This window comes from Aquarana catesbeiana, linkage group LG03 (genome assembly GCF_042186555.1).
Source record: "Aquarana catesbeiana isolate 2022-GZ linkage group LG03, ASM4218655v1, whole genome shotgun sequence".
In the NCBI taxonomy this organism is placed as follows: Eukaryota; Metazoa; Chordata; class Amphibia; order Anura; family Ranidae; genus Aquarana; species Aquarana catesbeiana.
Window position 1 is genome coordinate 317,142,582 of NC_133326.1, and position 23,562 is coordinate 317,166,143.

The window sequence follows — 23,562 nt, forward strand, 5'->3', positions numbered from 1 at the left end:
TCCTCATGTGTTGATAGCACTTACCCCTGAAGAAGCCTCTTGATGTGTCAGGTCCTTTTTATGTCCACAACTCTGCTAACAGCCCTGTACTCTCTGACACACCTTGTTGTTCTGAGGATATGGATATAGAAACCTGTGTGTATAAATACCTCCAAACACATCAACACATATACCCAAATAAATGACATAGACTTGTTTAAGTTTTAGTCAAATACATTGTAAAGTGTGTGAGTAAAGAGAAATTATACCAGTGTATATTTTAGAAATGAATGGCTATACTGAAATGCAAACAATGAACACTTAACAATACACCTATTTCTTTAACTTATACCGGGTGGAAGGCAACAGTGGTCTAGCTAAGGGGGTGGTGAGGACCTATAGGTGGTTACTGCAGCAACAGTCAGCAGTCAGTAATCCACATGTACTAAACCTTCCTGCTGGCCATCTCATTCACACCCAAACTCTTGCATTGGAGCATAGGTAGTGTCCTGGTGCATGCAAAAGGCAAGTGTTTATATCAGGCAAGTCTATTCCTCTGTTAGGTTACAGTGTATGGCTGGCCAGCAGCTGCATACCGGTCCTGTACAAGCAATGGCTGACTGTCCCAGCACCAGGCACAAAGGACTTTCCCCTTTCTCTCCGGTAGTCTCCTCAGCATGTGGCTCTTTACTGCACAGCAGGCTAATCACAGCCCAGGTCACGATCCAAGGCTCAAGGATAGCATCCGCTCTGCTTCCCCTGCCTTCAGATAAAGATGTCCTGCACACTATCCTCACTGCACACGAGTGGGTTATGGTCTGTATAGCACTGGCCTTCCCACAAAAAGAGAGCTTTATTCCTTCTTCAGCCTGGTAAAATCACTCCAGTCCCTGCCCTTTATGTCTCTGGCTTGGGAGTTTTAGATTTATAGCCTGTAGTATAGCTCAATATATCCTGCAAACTACACCTCCCACAATTAACCACAATTTTTCACCAGAGTCTCTCTTGTATTCCATGTTCCACGGGTGCTCTCTAGTGGATGGAGCCAGAAACAACACTGGCTGTATCTGTATAGCAGTCTTTTGCATATACACACACAGAGCAGCAACAGCACAGTGAGGCTTAAGACTGTCCTGTCAGCTAAATGCCAGGCTACATGTTTATGACCATTGTGTTAGAGGTCTGATATCTCTGGTAAGAGGCTGAGTTTGGTGTTGGAACATAGTAATCACGTGATATCCAGTCAACATTTTTCACCTATGTATGGATTCTGTTTCTATTGTAGAGTTTCTTCTCTTATATTAATATTTGTGTTTGGGATTTTGGTGTTGTGGGATTTTATTTTAAGTCAATGCATTTTATTAAGTGTTTTTTTTCTCCAGTATACATTTATTGAGACAATATGTATTGCGTTATGACATGTTTTTGGTTATCAATTGCACTTTTGTTGGGAAAGGGAAAGCACAACAAGTTATATGTATTACCAAACTAAATTACATTTCACTTACATTTTATACAATCAGTAACTAACTGTGAATTCATTACAGTATTAATATTTAATTATAATATTTTAAAAACCTCATCATCATCATCTCATAGAGTTATCAAATTGTAATGTGCAGTATGAGATCCTGTTGCCATAAGTATATCTAAAGCCAAAGCATCTCTTTTTTATGTTATGGATAGAGTGGGACAGTGTGGGAAAAGGGGCAGGTCCACTTTCAGTTTTTTTTTAATTGCTGTTTGCACCCCAGATTTAAAGGATAGGTTCACCTTTACCAATAGGTTATATCTTACACCGGTATTTAGGGTATAACTCGTAACATGTTGGTAATCACATCCCCCTTACACTCAGAATGCCTTCCCCTGTGACAGCAGTGGTTCTTCTACCCTCACTCACTGTCACATTTAAAATTGGTGTGGCTGTGCTCGGCTCTACCCACACAGCTGCATCATGAATTCACAGCAATCTGTATATGAATAAACTACAAGTCTCATCTTCCACCACTGATCAGTGCCTTTGTAGTCCACTAACACTTACTGCAGGTCTGAAACTGTCTGCCCATACAGGGGTATGGGCAGAAAGCTGTATGAAGGGGTGGATTTAGGAAAGGCAAATAGGGGTTGATTTACTAAAGGCAAATAGAATGTGCACATGTGCAGTTGCTCCAGAGCTTAGTAAATGAGCTGAAGCTTTGCTGACTTCAATCATCCAATCAAGTGCAAGCAAAAATGCATTCTTTTATTTTCCCTGCACTTTACTTTCTAAGATAAGTATTGAACTTTCCTCCTTCTAGTTTGAGGTCATGTCCCTGTGTTCTTAGCGTCATATTGAAAATACTGCCCTCCTGAACCCTATTTACCCCCCTAAAGTATTACAAATTTTCCGTAATGTCTCCCCTTTTTCTTCTTTCCTCCAGACTGTACATATTAAGTTCATGAAGTCTCTCCAGATTTCTCCTGATATGGTTTATTCCTCAGACCTTTCACAATTTCAGTGCCTGTCACTGGACTTGTTCTATTTTATCAGCATATTTTTGGAAGTGAAGTCTCCAGAATTGGAAACAGTATTCTAAATGTGGTCTAACCAAAGATCTATATAGGGGAATCAGGACCTTCTTCCTCCTGCTGGTGATACCTCTAGTGATGAATCCTAGAATTATATTTGCTTTTCCAACCTCCTGGTCACACTGGGGGAGATTTATTAAATCTGGTGCACAAGGAATCTGGTGCATCTGTACATGGTAGCCAATCAGCCTTTAACTTCAGCTTGTTCGATTAAGCTTTGACAATAAAACCTGGAAACTGATTGGTTTCTATGCAGAACTGCATCAGGTTGTGCACCAGCTTTAGTCAATCTGCCCTACTGTTTGCTCATTTTGCAATCATCTGAAATAAGTACCCCAAAATGTTTTTCTTCCACTACCATCCTTTACTGAACAGGTCAGTTGATTGACATTTCTTCCAATCATCCAACCAAAAAATATATGTAGCGTGCTTTTTGTTATGTACAAATTATTTGACCTATTAATGCACCTTACCACCATATCATATGGTGGTAACATATAAATCATAATCTATGGTGTAATTTTTTTTTTCACATAGTTATAAACCTTTAATAAGGAAAAAGTAAAAAGCATAAATTGGAATACATATATCTGCAACCATACCTTTGTGGCTGAGTTTTACTTTAGAGTCCCCACTGACAACTGAAAATTCTTCCTCGTGGGTGACTTTATTATCAACGATTACAGTGCGTTTTGTGTGCTCTGTTTGAGTGACTGTCTTTTCGGTCTTTCCGCCTTGTTGCCATTTCGTTTGGACCCCTGTCTTGACGGTCTGAGTTGTGATCTCAGTTCTACTTCCACCTGCTACATGGACTGTCTTTTGTTGGTCAGTGAAAGTAGAGCCTGGAATATAAAAAGAAAGACCTTGTCTTGCCTACTGAAGGGACAGAGCCGCATGTTTTTGCAAGCTTTTTTCAGTGCTATATTTAGAAGCCCAAAGCGGCAAAAGGATTGTCTGCTTCTTTATTAGTCTTTATGACAGGTGCAGCAGAGACAAGCGCTAAATTCACTTTTTCATTACAGCTATTCTGATAGATTGCCTGATGTAATTACCAAGGAGCTCAGACAGCGCTGCATACAGGCTACTTGATTTATGACCTTTGTGACAAAAATAGCTGATTATTGTGAGTAATTAAGACAGAGCTCTTGTTAGTTTGCATACAGCCCAAATCCTTGCTTTCTTGTGGGCCTGTGTTACAGTATTTCCATCGCTTTACGTTTAACACGATTTCCACAAGCTGCAGATGAGGCCTATGTTTCTATGTACACTTGTACAGATAGTGAAGGGAAGGTTTACTCCTTGTTTTTATTTTTTAAATAAATATATACACCACATTTTATATACATTATATTGTCAACAGTATTGGGACACCTGCCTTTACACATATATGAATACTTTTGACAATATAGGGTAGATAAATAAATATATAAAATAAAATGGCTTGATGTAATTAATCTTCATAATGTATATTAATGTTTTAAAAAAAAACATATTCCTAAGTTTCATTTGTATTTTTATGGAGTACAGGGGCAGCAGTATTTGCTTATTGTCCATGTAGTATAATCCCCTGTTTTGTGGTGCTACTCAAAGGTTTCGCTTTACTTATTATTCTAAACACAGGGTGAAGCCTAATGGGGCGTACACACGGTCGGACTTTTCAGCTACAAAAGTCCGACAGCCTGTCCGACAGACTTTCGACGGACTTTCGACGGACTTGCGGCGGACTTTCTAACGAACAGACTTGCCTACACACGATCACACAAAAGTCCGTCGAATTCTTACGTGATGACGTACACCGGACTAAAATAAGGAAGTTGATAGCCAGTAGCCAATAGCTGCCCTAGCGTGGGTTTTTGTCCGTCAGACTAGCATACAGACCAGCGGATTTTTCGACCGGACTCGAGTCCGTCGGAAAGATTTGAAGCATGTTTCAAATCTAAAGTCCATCGGATTTGAGGCTGAAAAAGTCAGTTGAAAGTCCGGAGAAGCCCACACACGATCGGATTACCAGCCAGCTTTAGTCCGTCAGCGTCCGTTGGACTTTTGTAGACGAAAAGTCCGACCGTGTGTACGCGGCATCAGTGTAGATTTAAAAAAAATCAGCATAAGGGAGATTACTTATAGTTAGTATGATGTGTCCTTCGTGCTGATTCTTCTCCTTTCAGTAGAAATCTTGCTCTTGCTGACGTTTTGCTAACCATGCACTCTGTACAGCTGCTACATTATATGGCCAAAAGTTTGTGGACATCTGACTATCACACCTACGTTTATATGGCCAAATGTTATGTGGACACTCCTCCAAATGACTGAGTTTAGGTGTTTCCATGGAGGGATACTGTTAATCCTACCTTATACAAAGATATTTTCGTTATGCTTTTTCAACCTTGTGTGTATATGTTTGTGTAAGCATGTGAATGTGTGTGTCTGTGTGAGTATATATGTATGTATGTGTTTATTTATGCCTAAATATGTGTGTGTATGTATGTGAATGTATGTATGTATCTGTGTGTATATGAGTGTATGTATATATGTATTTGTGTATGTATGTGTGTGTGTGTATGTATTTGAGTGTATATGTGTGTGTGTGTGTGTGTGTGTGTGCGTATGATAATCTGTATGTATATGTGTGTGTGTGGGTGTTTGTATGTGGGTGTCAGTGTGTATGTATATATGTATGTGGGTGCTGCTGTGCTATGAATAAAGGGGGTGGAATCATTCAAACGGGTACTGTGCAGTAGGTGTATATACTCCTGACCCCTGCACTGTGCACCTGACCCCTACACACCATTTTCTGAGCTGTAGATTACCTTTACTCCAGACTCCGGCACTCTGTATATTACTTGATTCTGACCCTTTCATTCTGTACATTACACACTCCTGAACCCCACACTTCGTACGTTATATACCCCTGTACTTTGTACCTTACACACTTCTGACCGCTGTACATACTCCTGTCCCCTACATTCTGTGCGCTGGGCTGTGTATTACACATACTCCTAACCTCTGCAAATGGTAAATTTACATTTACTCCTGACCTCTGCACTTGTATGTAGCTTTTACTCCTAACCCCAGCACTATGTATATTAAACACTCATGGGCCCTGCATTTTGTACGTTACACACACCTGACCTCTGCACTCTGTACATTACATATTCCTGACCCTTGTACTCTGTACATTACATGCGCTTGACCTACAAACTCTGTATGTTGCATACTCCTGATTCCTGAACTCTATACATTACACACCTCTGACCCCTGCAGTCAGTACATTCAGGGCTGTATTTCCCAAAAGGCACTATAGGCATGTGCCTACAGGTGCCCTTCCTAAAGGGGCACCTATCTGTATGAGCTTTATTTTCCTTTTTGTTTTTAACCCTTTCGCTGACAGGTCCATATGTCATACAGACCTGACAGCGGAGGGTCTATGGCCGACATGGTGGTTGCCGGCGGGTGGAGGGGAGGGAGAACACCAGACACACGTCCACTCTCCTCCCCTTCTTGCTGTGACCCAGAAAATGACATGTATGATGTCACTTCTGGGTCACCCTGGCCCACCCCCACATATACACACATACGAACGTAAACGCATGTGTTGGGGGTGCCTACATGTGAAAAACGTTGATTGCAATACAAATGTTACATATCGCCACGCACACTAGTGTGAGAGCAATTATTCTAGCACAAGACTCTGTAACACTAAACTGATGTCCTATAGAGGGCTTTTGAATTTCGCCTATAGAAAATATAGGCTACTGAAGTATGTCGCCATTTCACGGGTGCACACATATTTAAGGTTTGACATGTTGGGTATCTATTTACTGTTGGGTATCTGAAACCTCGTTTTTTATACTTTACGAAAAATGTTGGTAGTTTATTACATTTTTTTGCCCTAAAATTCGCCGTAGTATGTTTTTTACTGAAATTCATTGCATTTCCTAGACCTTTATGGTAATTTATTAGGAAAAAAAGTCAGTCTTACTGTCTTTTTTTGGGGGGTGAGATTTAAATCTGGTCCTAAGTACATTACACATTCCTGACCCCTGCGCTCTGTATGTTACTTACTCCCAACTCCTGTACTCTGTACACTACATCTTCCTGACCCCTGCTCTCTGTACATTCCACTCTCCTGATCCCTGTACTCCATACATTATACACCCCAACCTCTGTGCTCTTTGCATTACACACTCTTGACCCCTGTACTCTGACTTTACACACTCCTGACTACTGCACTTTGTATGTGGGTATGAAAATCGAGTGTGCACATTAGGTAAGATAATTGGGTGCACACATCAATGAAGAGGATGTGTTGCTGTTGTAAACTGGTCCTAAAACAGCCTAAAAGTAATACACTTGTGTAAGTCTACTTTAATTAAAATTGAAGTTGAACTTCAGTACATCTCAAGCTCTCAACGCTATCCATAACCCATATTTCTTACTGTAACAGAGTTACATTCCTAAAACGTAGATAAACTGATGAATGGGAAGATGTCGATCAGTTAGACACCAAGCATACCTTTATTACTAGGTTTGCAAGGCTAATGGAACACAGTTTGCAGTAAATATATGTCTGCCGAGCATCATAAAATACCCTCCAACCTTTGAAGTGAAGCACACCCTTTAGGCCCTTAGATTGGTAACTTTTTGGACTTTGCATGGAACTAACAACCAAGAACCAAGAATAACATGGAACTTTGCCAAGTATTATTTACTTTTAATCCCTTTTGTTTTAGTGTTGCTTATTGTCTGTCTTGTAATATTTTTTCTGTAAATATTTTATTTTCATAAAAACAATATTTTAAAATTTTAAGCTGAATCTCTGAATGCTCTAACCAAAATTAAAGAATTTTGCCTCTGTAAGAAGCTACTGTTCTGTACACTCTGTTACTTCCCTGTCTGTGTGTGGAAGTGAGTAATATAGGTATTTTCATGTCTATATGTTTAGCCAACCCAAAGTATTCAATATTCCAAAATGCAATAAGCCAACACAAAAATTATGCAATATAGATGTAAGAAGTTTTCCCAGCAATATTAATACCTGCAGTGATTAGAAACATCTGCTCAACTGGTAATTCAAACTGGAAAAATTGGACAACTTAGGATATAATAAGGAGTTAGCTTAGGATCACACTAGTGCTGCTGCATAATCATGCATTTTTCAATGTGTTTTTGTAGCGCATTTTTGCATGTTCTTGATGCATCTGCATGCATCATGTATTTTTTTGCAAGAGGAGACTTGTTATTAAACAAAAAAAATCCAAAAACAGGCCAAAACTGCTCCAAGAAAACATGTACAATAATTTTTCATTTGCTTTTCATGCACACTATGCTGCACAAAAAGAGGCACCTGCTCTTTTCAAAAATCACAACTGCACCATGTTGCATTGTTATTAATGAGCACCATAGAGAATAATGCTATGTCCATTGTTGTTGTCCTAGTGTGAACAGGGCCTAACACTTTTTAGAAGCACCTACAATTATGAAATCATTTGGGACTATGTATGAAAGGCAAATATTTGGGGCCTACAATTGAAATCTAACCTACATAAGATTATGAGCCAAGCATCGTGCATTTGAGAAATCAGGAGGAATTTTTACATGTATAAACAGAGATGTCTGTAGGAGTGCAAAGTTCTGTATTTGGAAGTGTTAGGAATGTACATATTTATTTGTCACACTGAACAAAGTAAATTTAGTTCTGCATATTAGTACTAAAATTAACTTAACAGATGAAGATCTATTGTTAGTGTTCTTTGATTTCCTTGCACACTATTCTGCTACATACACAAGAAATGTTCTAAAACCTTGGTAGTACAGCTCAGACCTGCTTGCAGTTACTTACTTTGCACCTTCCAAGTTTATACTTTCTTTTTCATTAACACTTTGACATCATATTATGAATATTATGAAAACTAATATAATTGCTATCATCTTTCTAAAAGTGCCTTATGATAGATTATAAAGTAACTATGCATATATTAATAAACAGTAGAAGTTAGGAGGAGACCAGAGACATGAAGGACTTGCTCATTACAGCTTACAATCTCTCGTTGTACAGACTCCTCTGTTATACCAAAATTGCCTCTCCACAGTGTATGATAGAAGCTGCAGCAATTTAGACAGAGCTTGCCCAATTTACAGATTGGAGGGTAGGCAGCATTTTCTAATCCTTTTCTCCTAAGACTTACATTCTCTGGCCCACTCTTTTATTCATTTGCTTTTTAGTTGTTTCAATCATAGAAAATCAGTGCCTCGTGTGGGCATTAACTAGGGCAGTCTGCATGCAAAGGCAATCTGGCTAGGAATGCCCACTTCACCAGACAGACATCCACCCATCAAGGCATTTTGATATTTGCATAACTCCTCACAAGAGCCAGCCCACTAATTGAATCAGTTTAATGTAGTAAAAGTTGAAATTGAAGCGCTGCACCACTGCTAAGAGATCTAAGTTTTTGTATATTAATTTTGATACTCCAGATACTGTTGGTTATTTGGTTTTAAATTTGACCCTGAGATGGGGATATACTATTGTATTGATATTAGATTGATATGGAGATGTCCTTATTTCTAGCCCTGATGAATGGGGTGCTCTTGGATCCCTCAAACACGCTGGCTACTTTTTGGATTGTGCCCCTGTTTTTTTATTGGAATTAAGCTGTGTATGGACCTCTTAGCAGTGGTGTGGTGCTTCAGTTTCAATTTTGGTTACAATACACTACAAGCCAAAGAGACCATGGAGATCCTCTGGGGTATAGAAGCTAACTGCCTAGAAACAACATAATATACATCAACATCAGTACTTTAACCACTTGCCTACCAGGCACGTCATATGACGTCATGGACTTTGAACGGGTATATCTGAATGATGCCTGTAGTTACAGACATCATTCAGATATTGCCGGTTTCAGCCGGCGAATCTCTACACCACAGGAATGATCATAGAGGCCGTTCTGCCGCTTGATCGTTCTTATGGGAGGCGAGACGTCCCCCCCTCCCGCCGTCCTCCGGTGCTTGTTCCGACTCACCGTTACGATCGGTGAGGTGGAGAGCGGATCCGCCGGCGCCGGATGTAGATCATAGAGATTTCCGGCGGACCAGATGGTCACCGGAGTCTCTATGATCATCGGAGGCCGGGCGCGATGTTATGACGTCACGCCCGGCCTCTCCATTCAAAAAAACGGTGCCTCTTCGTCTGGGAAGCGGTGATCGTTTTATTTTATTTTTTTATTTCAGGCTTCCCAGCCTAGTGGTGAGATGTGGGGTCTTATTGACCCCATATCTCACTATTAAGAGGACCTGTCATGTCATATTCCTATTACAAGGGATGTTTACATTCCTTGTAATAGGAATAAAAGTGATCAAATTTTTTTTTTTTCAAAAAAGTGTCAAAATAAAAAAAAGAAAATTAACAATAAAAGAAAAATTTTTTTTAAAGCGCCGCTGTCCCCGTGTGCTCACATGCAGAAGCGAACGCATACGTAAGTCCCGCCCACATATGAAAACGGTGTTCAAACCATACATGTGAGGTATCGCCGCGAACGTTGGAGCGATAGCAATCATTTTGTCCCTAGACCTCCTCTGTAACTCAAAACAAGTAACCAGTAAAAAAATTTCAAGCGTCGCCTATGGGGATTTTTAAGTACCGAACATTGGCGCCATTCCACAAGCGTGTGCAATTTTGAAGCGTGACATGTTAGGTATCTATTTACTCAGCGTAACTTCATCTTTCACAATATGCAAAAACATTGGGCTAACTTTACTGTTTTGTTTTTTTTTTAAAACATAAAAGTGTTTTTTTCCCAAAAAAAACGCGTTCAGAAAATTGCTGCGCAAATACTGTGCGAGATAAAAAGTTGCAACAACCGCCATTGTATTCTCTAGGGTCTTTGCTAAAAAAACATATATAATGTTCGGGGGTTCTATGTAATTTTCTAGCAAAAAAATAATGATTTTTACATGTAGGAGAGAAATGTCAGAATTGGCCTGGTAGGCATGTGGTTAAGATAGCAATACCAGTGAGATAACCCTAAGGGTCCAGCACTATTTTTCCAATCTCCTCAACATTATATCAGGGCTGAAGGTTCTTGAGAAAAGCTGGGGGTACTGTACTGAGGCAGGGTGCTGTAATGTTTTCAGAAAGTTATGCACAACACCCTGCCAGCTATTCCCACGAGCCGTTACTTGCCTGTAGAGCATAAAGTAGCATAAAAACTTAGTGAGGATGTCAAAATATAAGGAGAATAAACTTCAGCTTTAAACTTTTTAACCACTTACCAACCGTACTATAGCCAAATGATGGTTCTGGGAGGTCATCATATGACGGCTTCCAGTTATTGCGCAGGGCGTGGACGGTGCGCTCTGTGATCAGCAGTGTCCGGAGGACACTGGTGATAACAGATTGAGGTAAAGAATCAGCGGCTCTTAACCACATGATCAGCTATGTCCAATCACAGCTGATCACGGATGTAAATAGAAGCCAGTTATTGGCACTTCTTTCCTCATGCTGACAGCATGAGGAGAGGAGAAGAGTGCAGATAACCGGCTTCTCTAAAAGGGACATGTACACTCATAATCAAGGAACTGATTATCAGTGTCTTGATTATCAGTGCAGTCCCAACAGTGCCCACCAGTGCTGCCAATCTGTTCCCAGCAGTGCAGCCAATCAGTGCTCACCAGTGCTACCAATAAGTGCCCACCAGTGCTGCCAATAAGTGCCCATTAGTGCCTCCTTATTAGTGTCACCTATCAGTGCCGCCTACCAGTGTTTATCAGTGACGCCTATCTGTGCTGCCTATGAGTGCCCATCAGTGCCACCTATCAGTGCCCATCAGTGCCATCTATCAGTGCCCATCAATGTCCATCAGTGCCAATCAGTGCCCATCAGTGCAGCCTTTTAGTGCCTATCAGTGCAGCCTCATGAGTGCACATCGGTGAAGGAGAAAAATTACTTGTTTGCAAAAATATTTAACAAAATATGAAAAAGTTGGGGTTTTTTTCAAACTTTTTGGTCTTTCTTTGTTTATTTAGCAAAAAATAAAAAATCCAGTAGTTATTAAATACCACCAATAGAAAGCTATATTTCTGTGAAAAAAAAAATAAAAATTTAGTTTGGGTACAGTGTTACACGACTGCGCAACTGTCATTCAAAGTGTGACAGCACTGAAAGCTGAAAATTGACCTGGGCAGGAAGGGGGTAAAAGTGCCCAGTAGGCAAGTGGTTAAAGTCATACTTAGGAGCAAATGCAAAAAGACACCTTCTGTTACTGTTAAATATGGATGAGCAGACGGATGCATCCAGGGTCATAAATCCCCCCTAATCACAGGTAAACCGCTAGATGCATATTTCCACGCAAAAAATGGTAGCTCCTCTCAGTTTGTTATTTCATTGTACAGGCTGATCAAAGAAATGACAGGCTGTTCTGCAAATTCTTGCGGCTGAAATCCACTATATGCAGATAATTGTTGTGTGAAGGAAGCATTGAAGTGAACCTAACAACAAGCTACTCATTTACTCAAGCTGTGCCCTATTCATATCTAATAAAAGCTTTTTTGAAATACATATCTTTTAGTGGATATTGGTTATCTTCATGGTTGCCTAGCTGGCCTTTACAGAACAAGGATTTGTGTGTGTGTGTGTGTGTGTGTGTATGTATGTGTGAAGGGGGTTGTCTGGCTTCTGTGTGTATGCAAAGCCAACAAGCAGCATCCCTTACCTTGTAAGAATAATAACATAAATAAAGTGTGGTGCTACTTATAATATATCACAGAGATATACAATTAGCGGACCTCCAGCTGTTGCAGAACTACAAGTCCCATGAGGCAAAGCAAGCATGACACCCAGAGGCAGAGACATGATGGGACTTGTAGTTTTGCAACAGCTGGAGGTCCGCTAATTGCATATCCCTGATATATCATAAAGTGCTAGTGCAATCACAAAGTGCAAAATTGCAACTGAAATGCATATACCTGTAGACATAAATGTGTATGAGCCAAACAAATTATATGAAAACATGAAAAAACAAATGTGAGAAACCTTAAAATATTATGAGTACCAATGAATTCAAAAAAATAACATCAAAGTTTTCATAAAGCTCAGATGAGTTCCAAGATCTGTGATCTGATCGATGTAAAATCGCATAGTACAATAGCTATATTAAACTCCACCAGAAATTCTTACACAAGTCCAGACTTCCAAGTGCTCGTCAACGTGATCTTTCCATGCAAAGCCAGTTGTAAATTGCTCACACTCTCCATCCGATGCACCCAATCTGCTCACCTCTTAAATTACAGGAGGTCTATATCCGCTTGGTTCATACAAAGAGTTAAAATAACCAGCTTCTTTTTAAATACAGCATAGCTTGAAAGAAAGAAAAGGTGACATAGTACTCATTGATATCCTCCTAAAAATACCTGTACCTGAATAAAAACACATATGCAAAGCAAAGGAAGCAGCATCATGAAAAAAAGCAATCCTCCAAGTACATTGGTAGGGTTATACTTAACGCAACACTATAAATATGAAATCATTGTCCCTCTCTAGTGTCACCTTTTCTTTCTTTCAAGTTATGATGTGATTGAAAAGTAGCTGGTGATTTTAACCCTTTGTATGAACCAAGCGGTCACTGACCTCCTGTTAGAGAGCCATTGCAACAAATGCTCGTTCCCGTGCTCCAGCCAGCAGTCTTCGCTCAGGCGTACGGCAAGAACGAGCGAGCCCCGGCACGCACGTTGGCGCACCCATACGAACAAGTGCACGTCAGCGCGGGCACGTTCGCACGCCAATGAATCACGGTGCAAGGCGCCCTATTTAAATGATCAGTGTACTAGCGTCAGTGCTGGATTGTCTCAGCTCCTTCTTGTATCCTTGCTGCTGTCTTGTTTGATTACCTTGATCCTGAACTTCTGGCTTCCACGACTACTCTCTCGGATTACCCCTGCATCTCTGCCTGCCTCTGCTTCCTGTACCGACCCCGGCTTGGACTTCTGACTATGGCTCTGTCTCCTGATCTTGTACTTTCCTGCCAGCCTGGTGCCAACCGCCGCCAGTCCCCGACTACAAGCCTGCCTGCCGATTGTGTATCGTACTGCCAGTACCTTGCCAACTCCTGCCTGCCCCTGACTCTGCAAGTGTTCCTGTTGTACTTTTCCTAAACCAACCCTGTGATCAGCATTCCACCTCCTCCACATAGGCTCCGGTGTTCCTGATGCTGCCAGCAGGCACCTGCACCCTTCCGCCGCCCTAGCAGCCCTGTCCCAACCTCCAGGGGTGCTAGAACCGGGACCGTGCGAGAGGCCACCCTCGTCATTTCGGACTCCGCCGAAAGGTACGTGACACCTCCTCTAATTTAAGGATTGGGATTTTCATTCAAAAATTTGCACTTTACAATTGCTCTAGCACTATATGATATAGTATAAGTAGCACTGCACTTTATATATTTTATTATTGCTTACCTTGTTGTGAAAAATGGTTTACGTGCTGGCTTGCTATTATGGAAAAGTAAGGATTTTAAGACATGCACAGACAGTTTGCTTTTTAGTTGTCCTGTAACATAGCTTTGCTCTGAAAATCGCAACAATTGTATCCTGAAAGCAACAAAAACCAAGTAAAATGTATTCTCTATAATTCCCTTTATAGGGGCTCCCTGGGCAGAAAAAGCTGGCCATTCTAGTGCTCAGAACCATCTTTTGATCTAATCTATCTTGAATATTTGTCAACATTAAACATAAATGGGTCATTACACCATTTACACCATACCCTTTCTCCCAAGACACCCATCATAGGTTATACTAAATTCGCCTTTAGTAATACTGACAACCTTTACGTGTGATGTAAAAAATTCAGTTCTGATCAAAGTTTACCCATATAATCCTCAAACTCATAAGTTTTGATCTTAGTCATAAACCTGTGACCTGTTTGCACGTTTGCATCACCCTACATAAATCTCAAAATTCAGATATAAAAAGCATGCGTTTGACTATTAGTTTGCCAGGGTGAATGACATTATGCACATGGAAGAACTCAGTGCCTTATTTAGAGTCAAGCTCCCTTGGGCAAATGTGTTTGATACAATTTATCAATAGCATTTTTTGCATCACTTTGGCGTTTTTTTAGCGTTTTTCAGCATTAGCGTTTTTTAATGGATCAGAAATGTTAAAAAAATGCTGGTGAGTCGCGTTTTTGAGCGTTTATTTGTGTTTTTTGACGTTAGAGCATTTTTACAGCTGAAAAACTCCTCTCAGAACCCACTAGTTTTGGGTTTTTTTTACAGCCAAAAAAAACCCCAGCCAAAAACAGTTGATAACAGCTTATGTGTGCATGGACACATAGGATAACATGCTGGAGAGTTTATTGACTATAGAAAAAAATGTCTGAAGCCAAAAACAGCAGCTGTAAAAACATTCAAAAATGTCCAGAGTGCATGAGGCTTAATTCTTTCTTTTCTTTACATTTTCCCAAAAATGGCTTGTCAACAATCACGCCGAATGGAGAATTTTGGAGCTGTTTAGCGTTTCATTTCTCCGGGAGATAGGAGAGGCTATGTATGCTACTACAATCTTAATGAGCTCTATGTAATTCTTAAATTCTGTTTATTACTATATGCATAATTTGTACAACTTTTAAAATTACAATGAATTAATTAAGGTGTGTATTGCACCATTAATTGATTTGAGTATTGTAAGTGTCTGTACATTGATGTGTTATTTTCAAGAAATCACCTAATTTCATTCTTATCATCTAACCACGCCATATAATCTGGTCATCTTTTGTCATTTCAAGGTCAAACATAATTTCACAAGCAAGACTGACAAATAATTAATCCATTAGCACATTGGGTCACTGACTCACATGATGTTGCCTAAAGGTACTTTTGGAATCTTGGAACCACTACATAGGAATAGGATACAGGGGCACAAAATTCCCTAATATTAATGTACTACATGGTGAATATAAATGATTTGACAGATCTCTCATTCGAGTTATACCAGACTTGCCTTACAACTGAATCTAACAAGGGCATAAAATTCTAACATCATATCCTTGAGTATACTATTTTTATCTGGCTGTTTATATATTTTAAATCATACACATCTTTCATATAACAAAACGCTAATTTGATCAAATCCTTGTAAAGTCACCTACCTCAAACTTGTTGAAAACTAAAAATCTATTATCTACTATCTAAATCTACTATAAATCCCCAAAACACATCTATGTCAACTAATTGCATCATCATAGGAAAGCAAAACATTTAATATCTGTGATGGTATTTTTGATCAAAGCCTCACAACATTTTGCTTCTTTGGAAAACTCACAAGGTCAAAAGAGCTTCTGATAGCTATTTTACCATGAGAAATGCAAGCCAGTGCCAATGATGTTTAATTAACTATAGAAAGATAAACTTTTTCTCATTTTTTCGTTGAGCACCACTTTCAGACCAAGACAGGACTTTTTGCCTCTGATTACTCACTTGGACTGTACATTCTAATAGGGTAGGAGGCAGCAGAGGAGCTGAAGAGTTTTTTAAATGGAAGACCAGAGAGGAAAATTTTGTGATCATAAGGACACAAAATTTTGGTAGTCTTTTGAGTTAAGAAAAGTGGTATTCTACAGATGTTACAAAAATGGCTAATTTATCTCCACTGTAATGACCAGATTTTGATTGACTTTACTTTTTTTTTTTGTCTGTCTAATTTTAATTATTTAGTCATATCTGTAAAATGTTTAATTTGTTTGGGAGTCCATAATGTTTTAATGGGTGTATGTGGCATATACTGGCTTTTTGGCCATTTAATTTCTGGAGATCTATGAATAGTGTAATTAACGTTTAGATTAATGTTTAATGTAGATTTGGTAAGATTTTCCCTTTTATGGTCAGTATACCTAATTATCTAATATTAATAGCAGAAAAGGATGCAAGAATACTTTAGGGATCAATGGTTTTAGGCCCAAAAAAATGCTCTACCGCTCCAAAATCAATGCCATATTAGAGGATGCACACTGAAATGTATCACAATTCCACAATAAATTACAAATCCTCTTGTGGATTTCAGTAAGTCTTAACACCTATTACTCTATTAACAATCACACAACATACCTCACCTTACTGATTTGTTTTACTAATCTCTCATGGAATGAAAATTCCTTTTCTACAGTTTAATTATATTGGATAAGAGGGATTAGCTGTTGCAAGTACACAGAGCGTGTTTCTGCTAAATATTCTTCATTATTTAAGACAATAGCAGTTAGAATAACACACAGCTAGAGTATCACATAAAATATTATAATTTATTATTTTTGCAGTACAATGCTTAAAATGGACTTTTTTTTGTGAGTTTATCTTTTTTTCTGCCCAGGTGACTGATGTAATCTTTGTTCAGGTATCATCTAGCGTTAGCTACTTCCTACACCTTTAGAAGGATGCAGTTGTGTGAATCCTGGCCATTGGCTGAGAGAGCTAATTGGGAGCCTGTCGACTGCTGGTTTCCAGCATGTTCATCAGACCGAAGCCGGCCGAACACACAAGCCAAATGTCGGTTGGTTTTTATTGAACCAGCTGTCTCCCAACATTCAGCCCTTGTGTACTAGGCTTAATTTGCTCCCTTACAACAATATCGTTTGCCTACCTAACTCAATTTCATATATTTTTAAGGACATTTATTTGGTACACAGATTTAACAAAACCCCGCTTTGTTCTTTTATTATAGGTTGACAAGTGTGCAAAAAATGAAAATATTTTTTACATTTTCCATTCTGAATTAACTATTTCTTTTAAAACTGTAATTGTGTCTGAGAGTTACAAACACACTCAACTGCAGATGCCACTGAAGACTAAAGGTAGCAGTGTTTATTAGGCTGAAAGCTTTTGTTTTCTCAATGAAGCCTCCAACCCACATGTTATCATTATGTCATAGCTGGCGTAGTGATCAAAAATGGCTCCGATTGGTTCCCAATAGTCAGGGGCCCGAGTTGTTACAACCTGGACTGAGAGTCACCAGTGACCCCAGCATAACAAGCAGTGTTGTAATCTCACTATAGGTCTAATCTAAAAATGCTAGCAATAAGCCACCTTTTAGGTGCAGAAAGTATCATTAGACCCTAAAACCAAAAGCATTTGCTTTTTAAATTTTAAATGTGGCCTATATATTAAAGCCCAATTGAACTATAATAGGTCTCTTTATAGTCCTGTTATGATTTTTGCCTAAATACCTTTCTCTCAATACAAATTCTAATTCCATACCTCACCTTGCAGTGCTCTGTGCTCTTTTCTGGCAGAACTGAGTAACAGTCACAGTTACTCAGAGCTTAAAGCGGTTGTAAAAACCTGTAAGACAACAGCATAATGTGCTAGTATGCATTGCTGGTGTTCCTTCGGGGTTTGCAGGCTTTGGCGCTGCATATGGCCAGAGCCGCGGTGACGTCACTCCCGTGCATGTACACTGGAGCTGTCATTTCTGGCATGGGCTCTGAAGGTCCGGCACTGTAAGCCGGATCTTCAGAGCGCATGTGCAGATGATGTCATTGGCTGCATGCACTCTGAATATCTCCTAAACTGTGCGAGTTTAGGAAATATTCACAGTGCCTACAGGTAAGCCACAAGTGGTGTAACAGAGTTTACAACCACTTTAACTTTGTTGCCCATTGGACTGCACAGTTATATTTACACTCACTGCACAACTGCTGTAACAGGAATGTGAAGATAAGACATGAAAATAGAGAATGTACATGCAATGTCTATCTAGGTATATATGTGACTTTAATTGGGCTTTAAATTAATTGTTGACCAGGAATACAATGTGACACTTTTCTAGGCTCCCAAATGGTAATAGGTATAGTGAAAAAAAAATCAGATTCTCAGTAGAATCAAACAGAGCAAATGGGATGTAAAATTATTTGTGGATCTAAAAGATTGGTGTGTGGACTCCATATTGGGTCTCTAGGCACATTTAGGAAACTTCTGTGGTAGACCATGGAAGAGTAGAGACTCTATGGCTATTATAAATTAGACATAAGAAGTCACAAGGTTTTCAGAATGTATAAGACCCCTTTAACACTGAGGCAGTTTTCAGGTGTTTTAGCTCAAGAAAAAGCGCATCTAAAGCCCCTGAAAACTGCCTCCCATTCACTTCAATGTGTGTTTTCACATGGGGGCGGTGCATTGGTGGGACTGTAAAAAAAGTTCTGCAAGCAGCATCTTTGCGGTGGGTTTGATGCGCTATAAATAGCACTCCAAAAACGCTCCTGCCCATTGAAATGAATGAGCAGTGCTTTCAAATCACTTTGAAACCGATGCAAAATGTATTTTATTTTTTTTTTAAACGGCCCGCTAGTGCCCGAAAAGCACCCGCAAAAGCACTGCTAAAATGCCGCTAAAGCACCACAAAAATGACCAATGCTTTAGCGCTGTTTTAGCGACGCTTCAGTGTGAAAGGGGTCTAAGTGGAAGTTGAGAGAGCACAGCATAGAGAAATCTTACTATAGGCTGCTATGAACTATAGAAGAGGAAATACGTCTAAAGTTGACAAGAAGTCTTAAACTGTTATGTGTGCAATGTAGTAGATTTTAAAGGACATATAGCCAAAAACACAGATTTACATATATCCAACAAAAGCTGGTAAAACTTTATGTATTTACAAGCCCCGCTATGTATAATCCTAGACAGAAAGATGACAACGATGATGATTATTATTGGATTATCCATCCAAATTAAGAACTAGTTTTTGATAGTGCATTAGTAAATACTAATTTAGCCCTCCTACTCCTTCTGTATTGAACTGTTATGTAATTGTACTGTCCCCTTTATATTGCAAAATGCTGCATAAATTGTTGGCGCTATATAAATCCTATATAATAATAATAAAGTCTTTTTGCCTTAGCTAAATGCTGGTATCATAGGTTGGACTTGATGGACTTTTTTCAACCTCACCTACTATGTAACTATGTAACTGTGTGTAAATGTCAATCAATGGTAACTAGTGATTAAAAAAAGTTAGAATCCACTTAATCCGCCTTAAACAATGCCTAAACAACCAGTTCTGCAGAAGTGCAGCACTTTATCTCGCCTATATGTACCTTTGTTAGTCTTCAAATAATTCCATTTTTTTCCCTTGGACCCTAGACACAGGGTCATTAACTAAAGGGGATAGAAAGTCTTTATTCAATAAAGAAGTGAAGATTCACCTCAATTATCCAATCATGTGATTGGATTTCATCTGGACATCTAAACAAGTAAACCTAGCTACAATGTATTCAGTGAAGATGCTCAACTTCTTTAGTAAATCAACCTCTGTATCTAGATTTTTCTCTAAACTGAAATCAAGTCCCCCTGCCATTCAATGGTCAAATTCTGGAACAACAGTAGTCAGTAGAAGCTCTGGTTTTTCACAGCTAATGACAGAAATGAGGCTTAGTGCCTGGATGGGGCAGAACTTAATCCAGTGTTAGTGAGAGGTTGAAGCCCTGTTCTCAGCATAGGCTTAGAATCCAAGGGACTGTACAGGCACATAGAAATTGATTGGAAGGCGAACATTGTGTGCTGGCAACACAAGATACTTGCACATTACTGTTGTTGTTATGTTATAAACAGGTCAGCTTCACTTACATTTGTAGCTTTTTAACTTTAGGTTACATCCAAATATGTTAGAGCAGCATAGACATTAGTCAAATCATTTTAATCCCCATATTTTGTGTTAAAGTAGTTACACTATGCAAATAAGTGTCAAAGTTGATCAGTCATTTAAACCATAAAAATAAGAGTCCTAAGAAATGTATTTGGCTTTATAAATATGTCACTACTGCTATTAATATCAGTTTTCCATATTTTAGTACTTTTCACCCAACTATCTAATATTATGTATCAGAACATTGAATTTCTGTACAATAATATATATACAATATGGCATTTGTACACCTTGCTAGGTTGTCAACTACTTCATAATACTTGCTGAAACTGTGGTAGTTTTCAGCTCCGCAATTATGCTCATATCACATGGTAGACACAATTTGTACATTTCAGGTGAATTTAAGGGTATTGTATGAAAGGAAATTGGCTTTCCCAATACTGCCTAGAACATTTAACACAAACAGGCATATTCAATGAAACAATGTCAAGACCATTGATAAATCACAATAACCAGTCATATATGATCATAGATCAGTCCGACTGGTTTGTATGTGTTGCTGTATCTTGCTCATTCCTCATGCTATGTAAAGCCATTCCGAGTTTAGCTGCATTAAATATCCCCCAGTCTAGTGAAAAAACTAAGAAGAATTATCTGTAGTGCATGTATCAAAAAAGATTTATACTTTACTTTTATGAATTAAATAAAAACTAATAATCAATAAATCTACCAATCAGTCAAACATATCTCCTTTCTAAAGAGAAAAAAAAAAAAAAAGATTTTTAATTTAACCAAATAAAATTGGTTTGGATGTAACAGACTACTACTGTTGTATCAAGCAACCCAATTCTGACATCTGTCTTTAAAGCTGTGACATCATCCTCAACCAACACATGAGAATATCCACTCTGCATGGTCTGGGCAATAAACAATGTTAGGGCATTTATAATACTGCTCAAGCTAGCTATGTTTGGTCAGAATTGGGAGCCAAGAGATTGCCTGTTACAGATATTTTCAGAGTCACAAAGCTAGAGCTGAATATTTAAAGTGCCAATGTGGGATATAAGGATTCTGATATAATCTCCTGGAATGCTTTGCAGTGGAAGATACTCCTCATGGCATGCTCTGAAAGATCACAGAGCAGAATACAGAGCTTTATTTTAAACTACTCACCAAACAATAAGCATGCCTACATATCATGCCCTAAAATTGCAAAGGGGCTAATCACTGTATTCAAATATTACATAGATTTATGTCTAAAAAGATTTTTTTTTTGCACAAGAAGTGTATTAAACTGCACTGAAAATGTAAAAGCCTAAAAACTTTTGGTGACATTAACCAAATTGGCTTTTAGATAAAATAGCATTGGACTTTTCTGATGGTATCTTGACTGTTCCAATAAAACACACAGAGATTGCTCTGATTATAGTATCTGCTTAAAGAGTGCTCATGCTGGATTGGTTTTTGGATATCTGGTAACAAGATTTTTTCTTCTAAAGTTAGACATACACATATCTCCCAACTGTCCCTGACTTCGAGGGACTGTCCCTGATTTGGAACAAAGTCCCTCTTTCCTCCTCATTTATCCCTCATTTTGGTCTGATCTATATAGTTGTATAGAAAATGCACTTCATATCTTTCAGAAAGTGTTTACAGTGCTAAACCTTTCATCCAATTTCTAAATTGCTGCATTTGTACATTTCAAAAGCCAATATAAAGGGATAGTAGTGTTAAAAAAAAGCACTTATGTGTTAAACTAACCAATTTTTTTGTACAATTCTCCTTTAAGGGGGCGTGGCAGGGTGTGTCCAATGCCTACATACTTTTGTTAATAGGTGTACCTCGTTCCCATCTCAAAAAGTTGGGAGGTATGTATATATGACTATTTTAGTGTAAGTTAGAAATACAGGAATCCGTTTATGTGAGTTATTACATTAGTAATTAACTATGGTTGAGCTATTGTACTATTCAGCAGTTTCTACAACCTTGATTGTGATTTTTAGACTGTATATTAAGCCGGATTCATGAATATGTAGATTTGCAGAAAAAGTTCAGTGGAGCTGATTTTATTAAAACTGAAAAGAAGAAACTAAAAACAAATGTGAGGTTGTTTAACAGCGACCAATCAGAATTATTGATGTTCCAGTAAAATGTAAGGTGAAACCTGATTGGTTGCTATCAGCAACAACTTATTTTCCTAATATCTTCTTTGATTTTAACTAAGTAGTCTCTATTTCTGTTATGATGGTCCTACCTCACTGTCATTCCACTAACAAGTCAAAAGAAGCTGGGGTAAAATCTTTCAACATTCCTGAATGGTGCAAATAATGATTACAATTGATGATTTCAAAATAAAGGCTATGCGATCTTTTTAGAATAGTTACTACTTTGCTGGAAATTTTTCTAAAACTATTAGGGATTAAACATGCAAGTGGAAATCTAAGTCTTCGAAATACTGCACAGTTAAGCATAGAACAAAGGGATGTAGATGAATGTATAGGTTGTAGGATATCTGTAGGTATCTATATGGTGTTTTAAGATTTGGAGAATTGTATATGTGATGCTTGGTTGTATTGGATGAATTGCTGCCATGTATATGCTTAGCTTAAGTCCTATACATAGTACATCAGAACCTGTTCTTCCCTGTGACATGCCAAGAGACACTAAGAGATAAAGCAGTTTCAGCTTCCATCTGGTTGCTCCAGACAGAACATTGAAGCCCATGCAGCCAAGCAAATATAAGGGAATAAAACCAATATATTTATCATATCGAAAAAAAAAAAAAAGAGGCACACGGTTACAAAAATTGATGCACACATATATCATTATAAAAGATACAACATTGATATTCCCGTGGGATAGCCTATTATTCATGCAGAAGAAGCTGTGTGTTTTTTTGGATCTGTTTAATAAATGCCATGTGCCTGATCAGTACTGGCTGCTTTTGCTTTGGGTTAATTGTGATATATCCTTATCGCTGGAAACTGTTAGATGTAGCAAGAAAATGAGTAACGCTCACCTGTATTCTTGGTTGGTTCTGGCATTTTATCAATGACTCTTTACTCCAAAAGAGTATTGAACCTCCCAGAAAACAAGAACCAGTTTACCAGCAGCCAGGTAGACACACAAGAGAGAAGAAGATCAGCCTGAGAGCAGAGGCGGAGAGGAATTCCTCCACTTTATATACAGCATTGAGATATCAATCATAGAGCACCTCCTCTGTTTACTATGCAAATGTGCACAAAAGTGACAGTTATGGGAACTCTCCCATCTGTTGTCTGAACGGTCTGCCTCTCTCAGCTTTTGGAAAGAATCTTTGTTGCATCTCATGTGGCTGATGAGAACATCTCTGAGTTTCTAAATTCAGCTGCTCACACCAACAGATAGGAATCAGTGATG

General features: G+C 38.7%; 1 protein-coding gene across 40 annotated transcripts in view; it reads right to left on the reverse strand.

The window, feature by feature from the left end:
- Positions 1-23,339, reverse strand: part of MYBPC1 (myosin binding protein C1) — a 173,210-nt gene extending 149,871 nt beyond the window's left edge. For 31 of the 40 annotated variants that reach the window (XM_073620361.1, XM_073620360.1, XM_073620359.1 and 28 more), the window contains exons 1-2: positions 23,183-23,339; positions 3,150-3,389 (exon numbers count right to left, since the gene is read on the reverse strand). In XM_073620361.1, coding sequence (XP_073476462.1) covers positions 3,150-3,389; positions 23,183-23,207 — 265 coding nt within the window. In that variant the 5' untranslated portion in view covers positions 23,208-23,339. The remainder of the gene's footprint in view (positions 1-3,149; positions 3,390-23,182) is intronic. The other 9 variants (XM_073620372.1, XM_073620371.1, XM_073620370.1 and 6 more) reach the window with 1 other exon arrangement.
- Between the last annotated feature and the right edge of the window lie 223 nt (positions 23,340-23,562).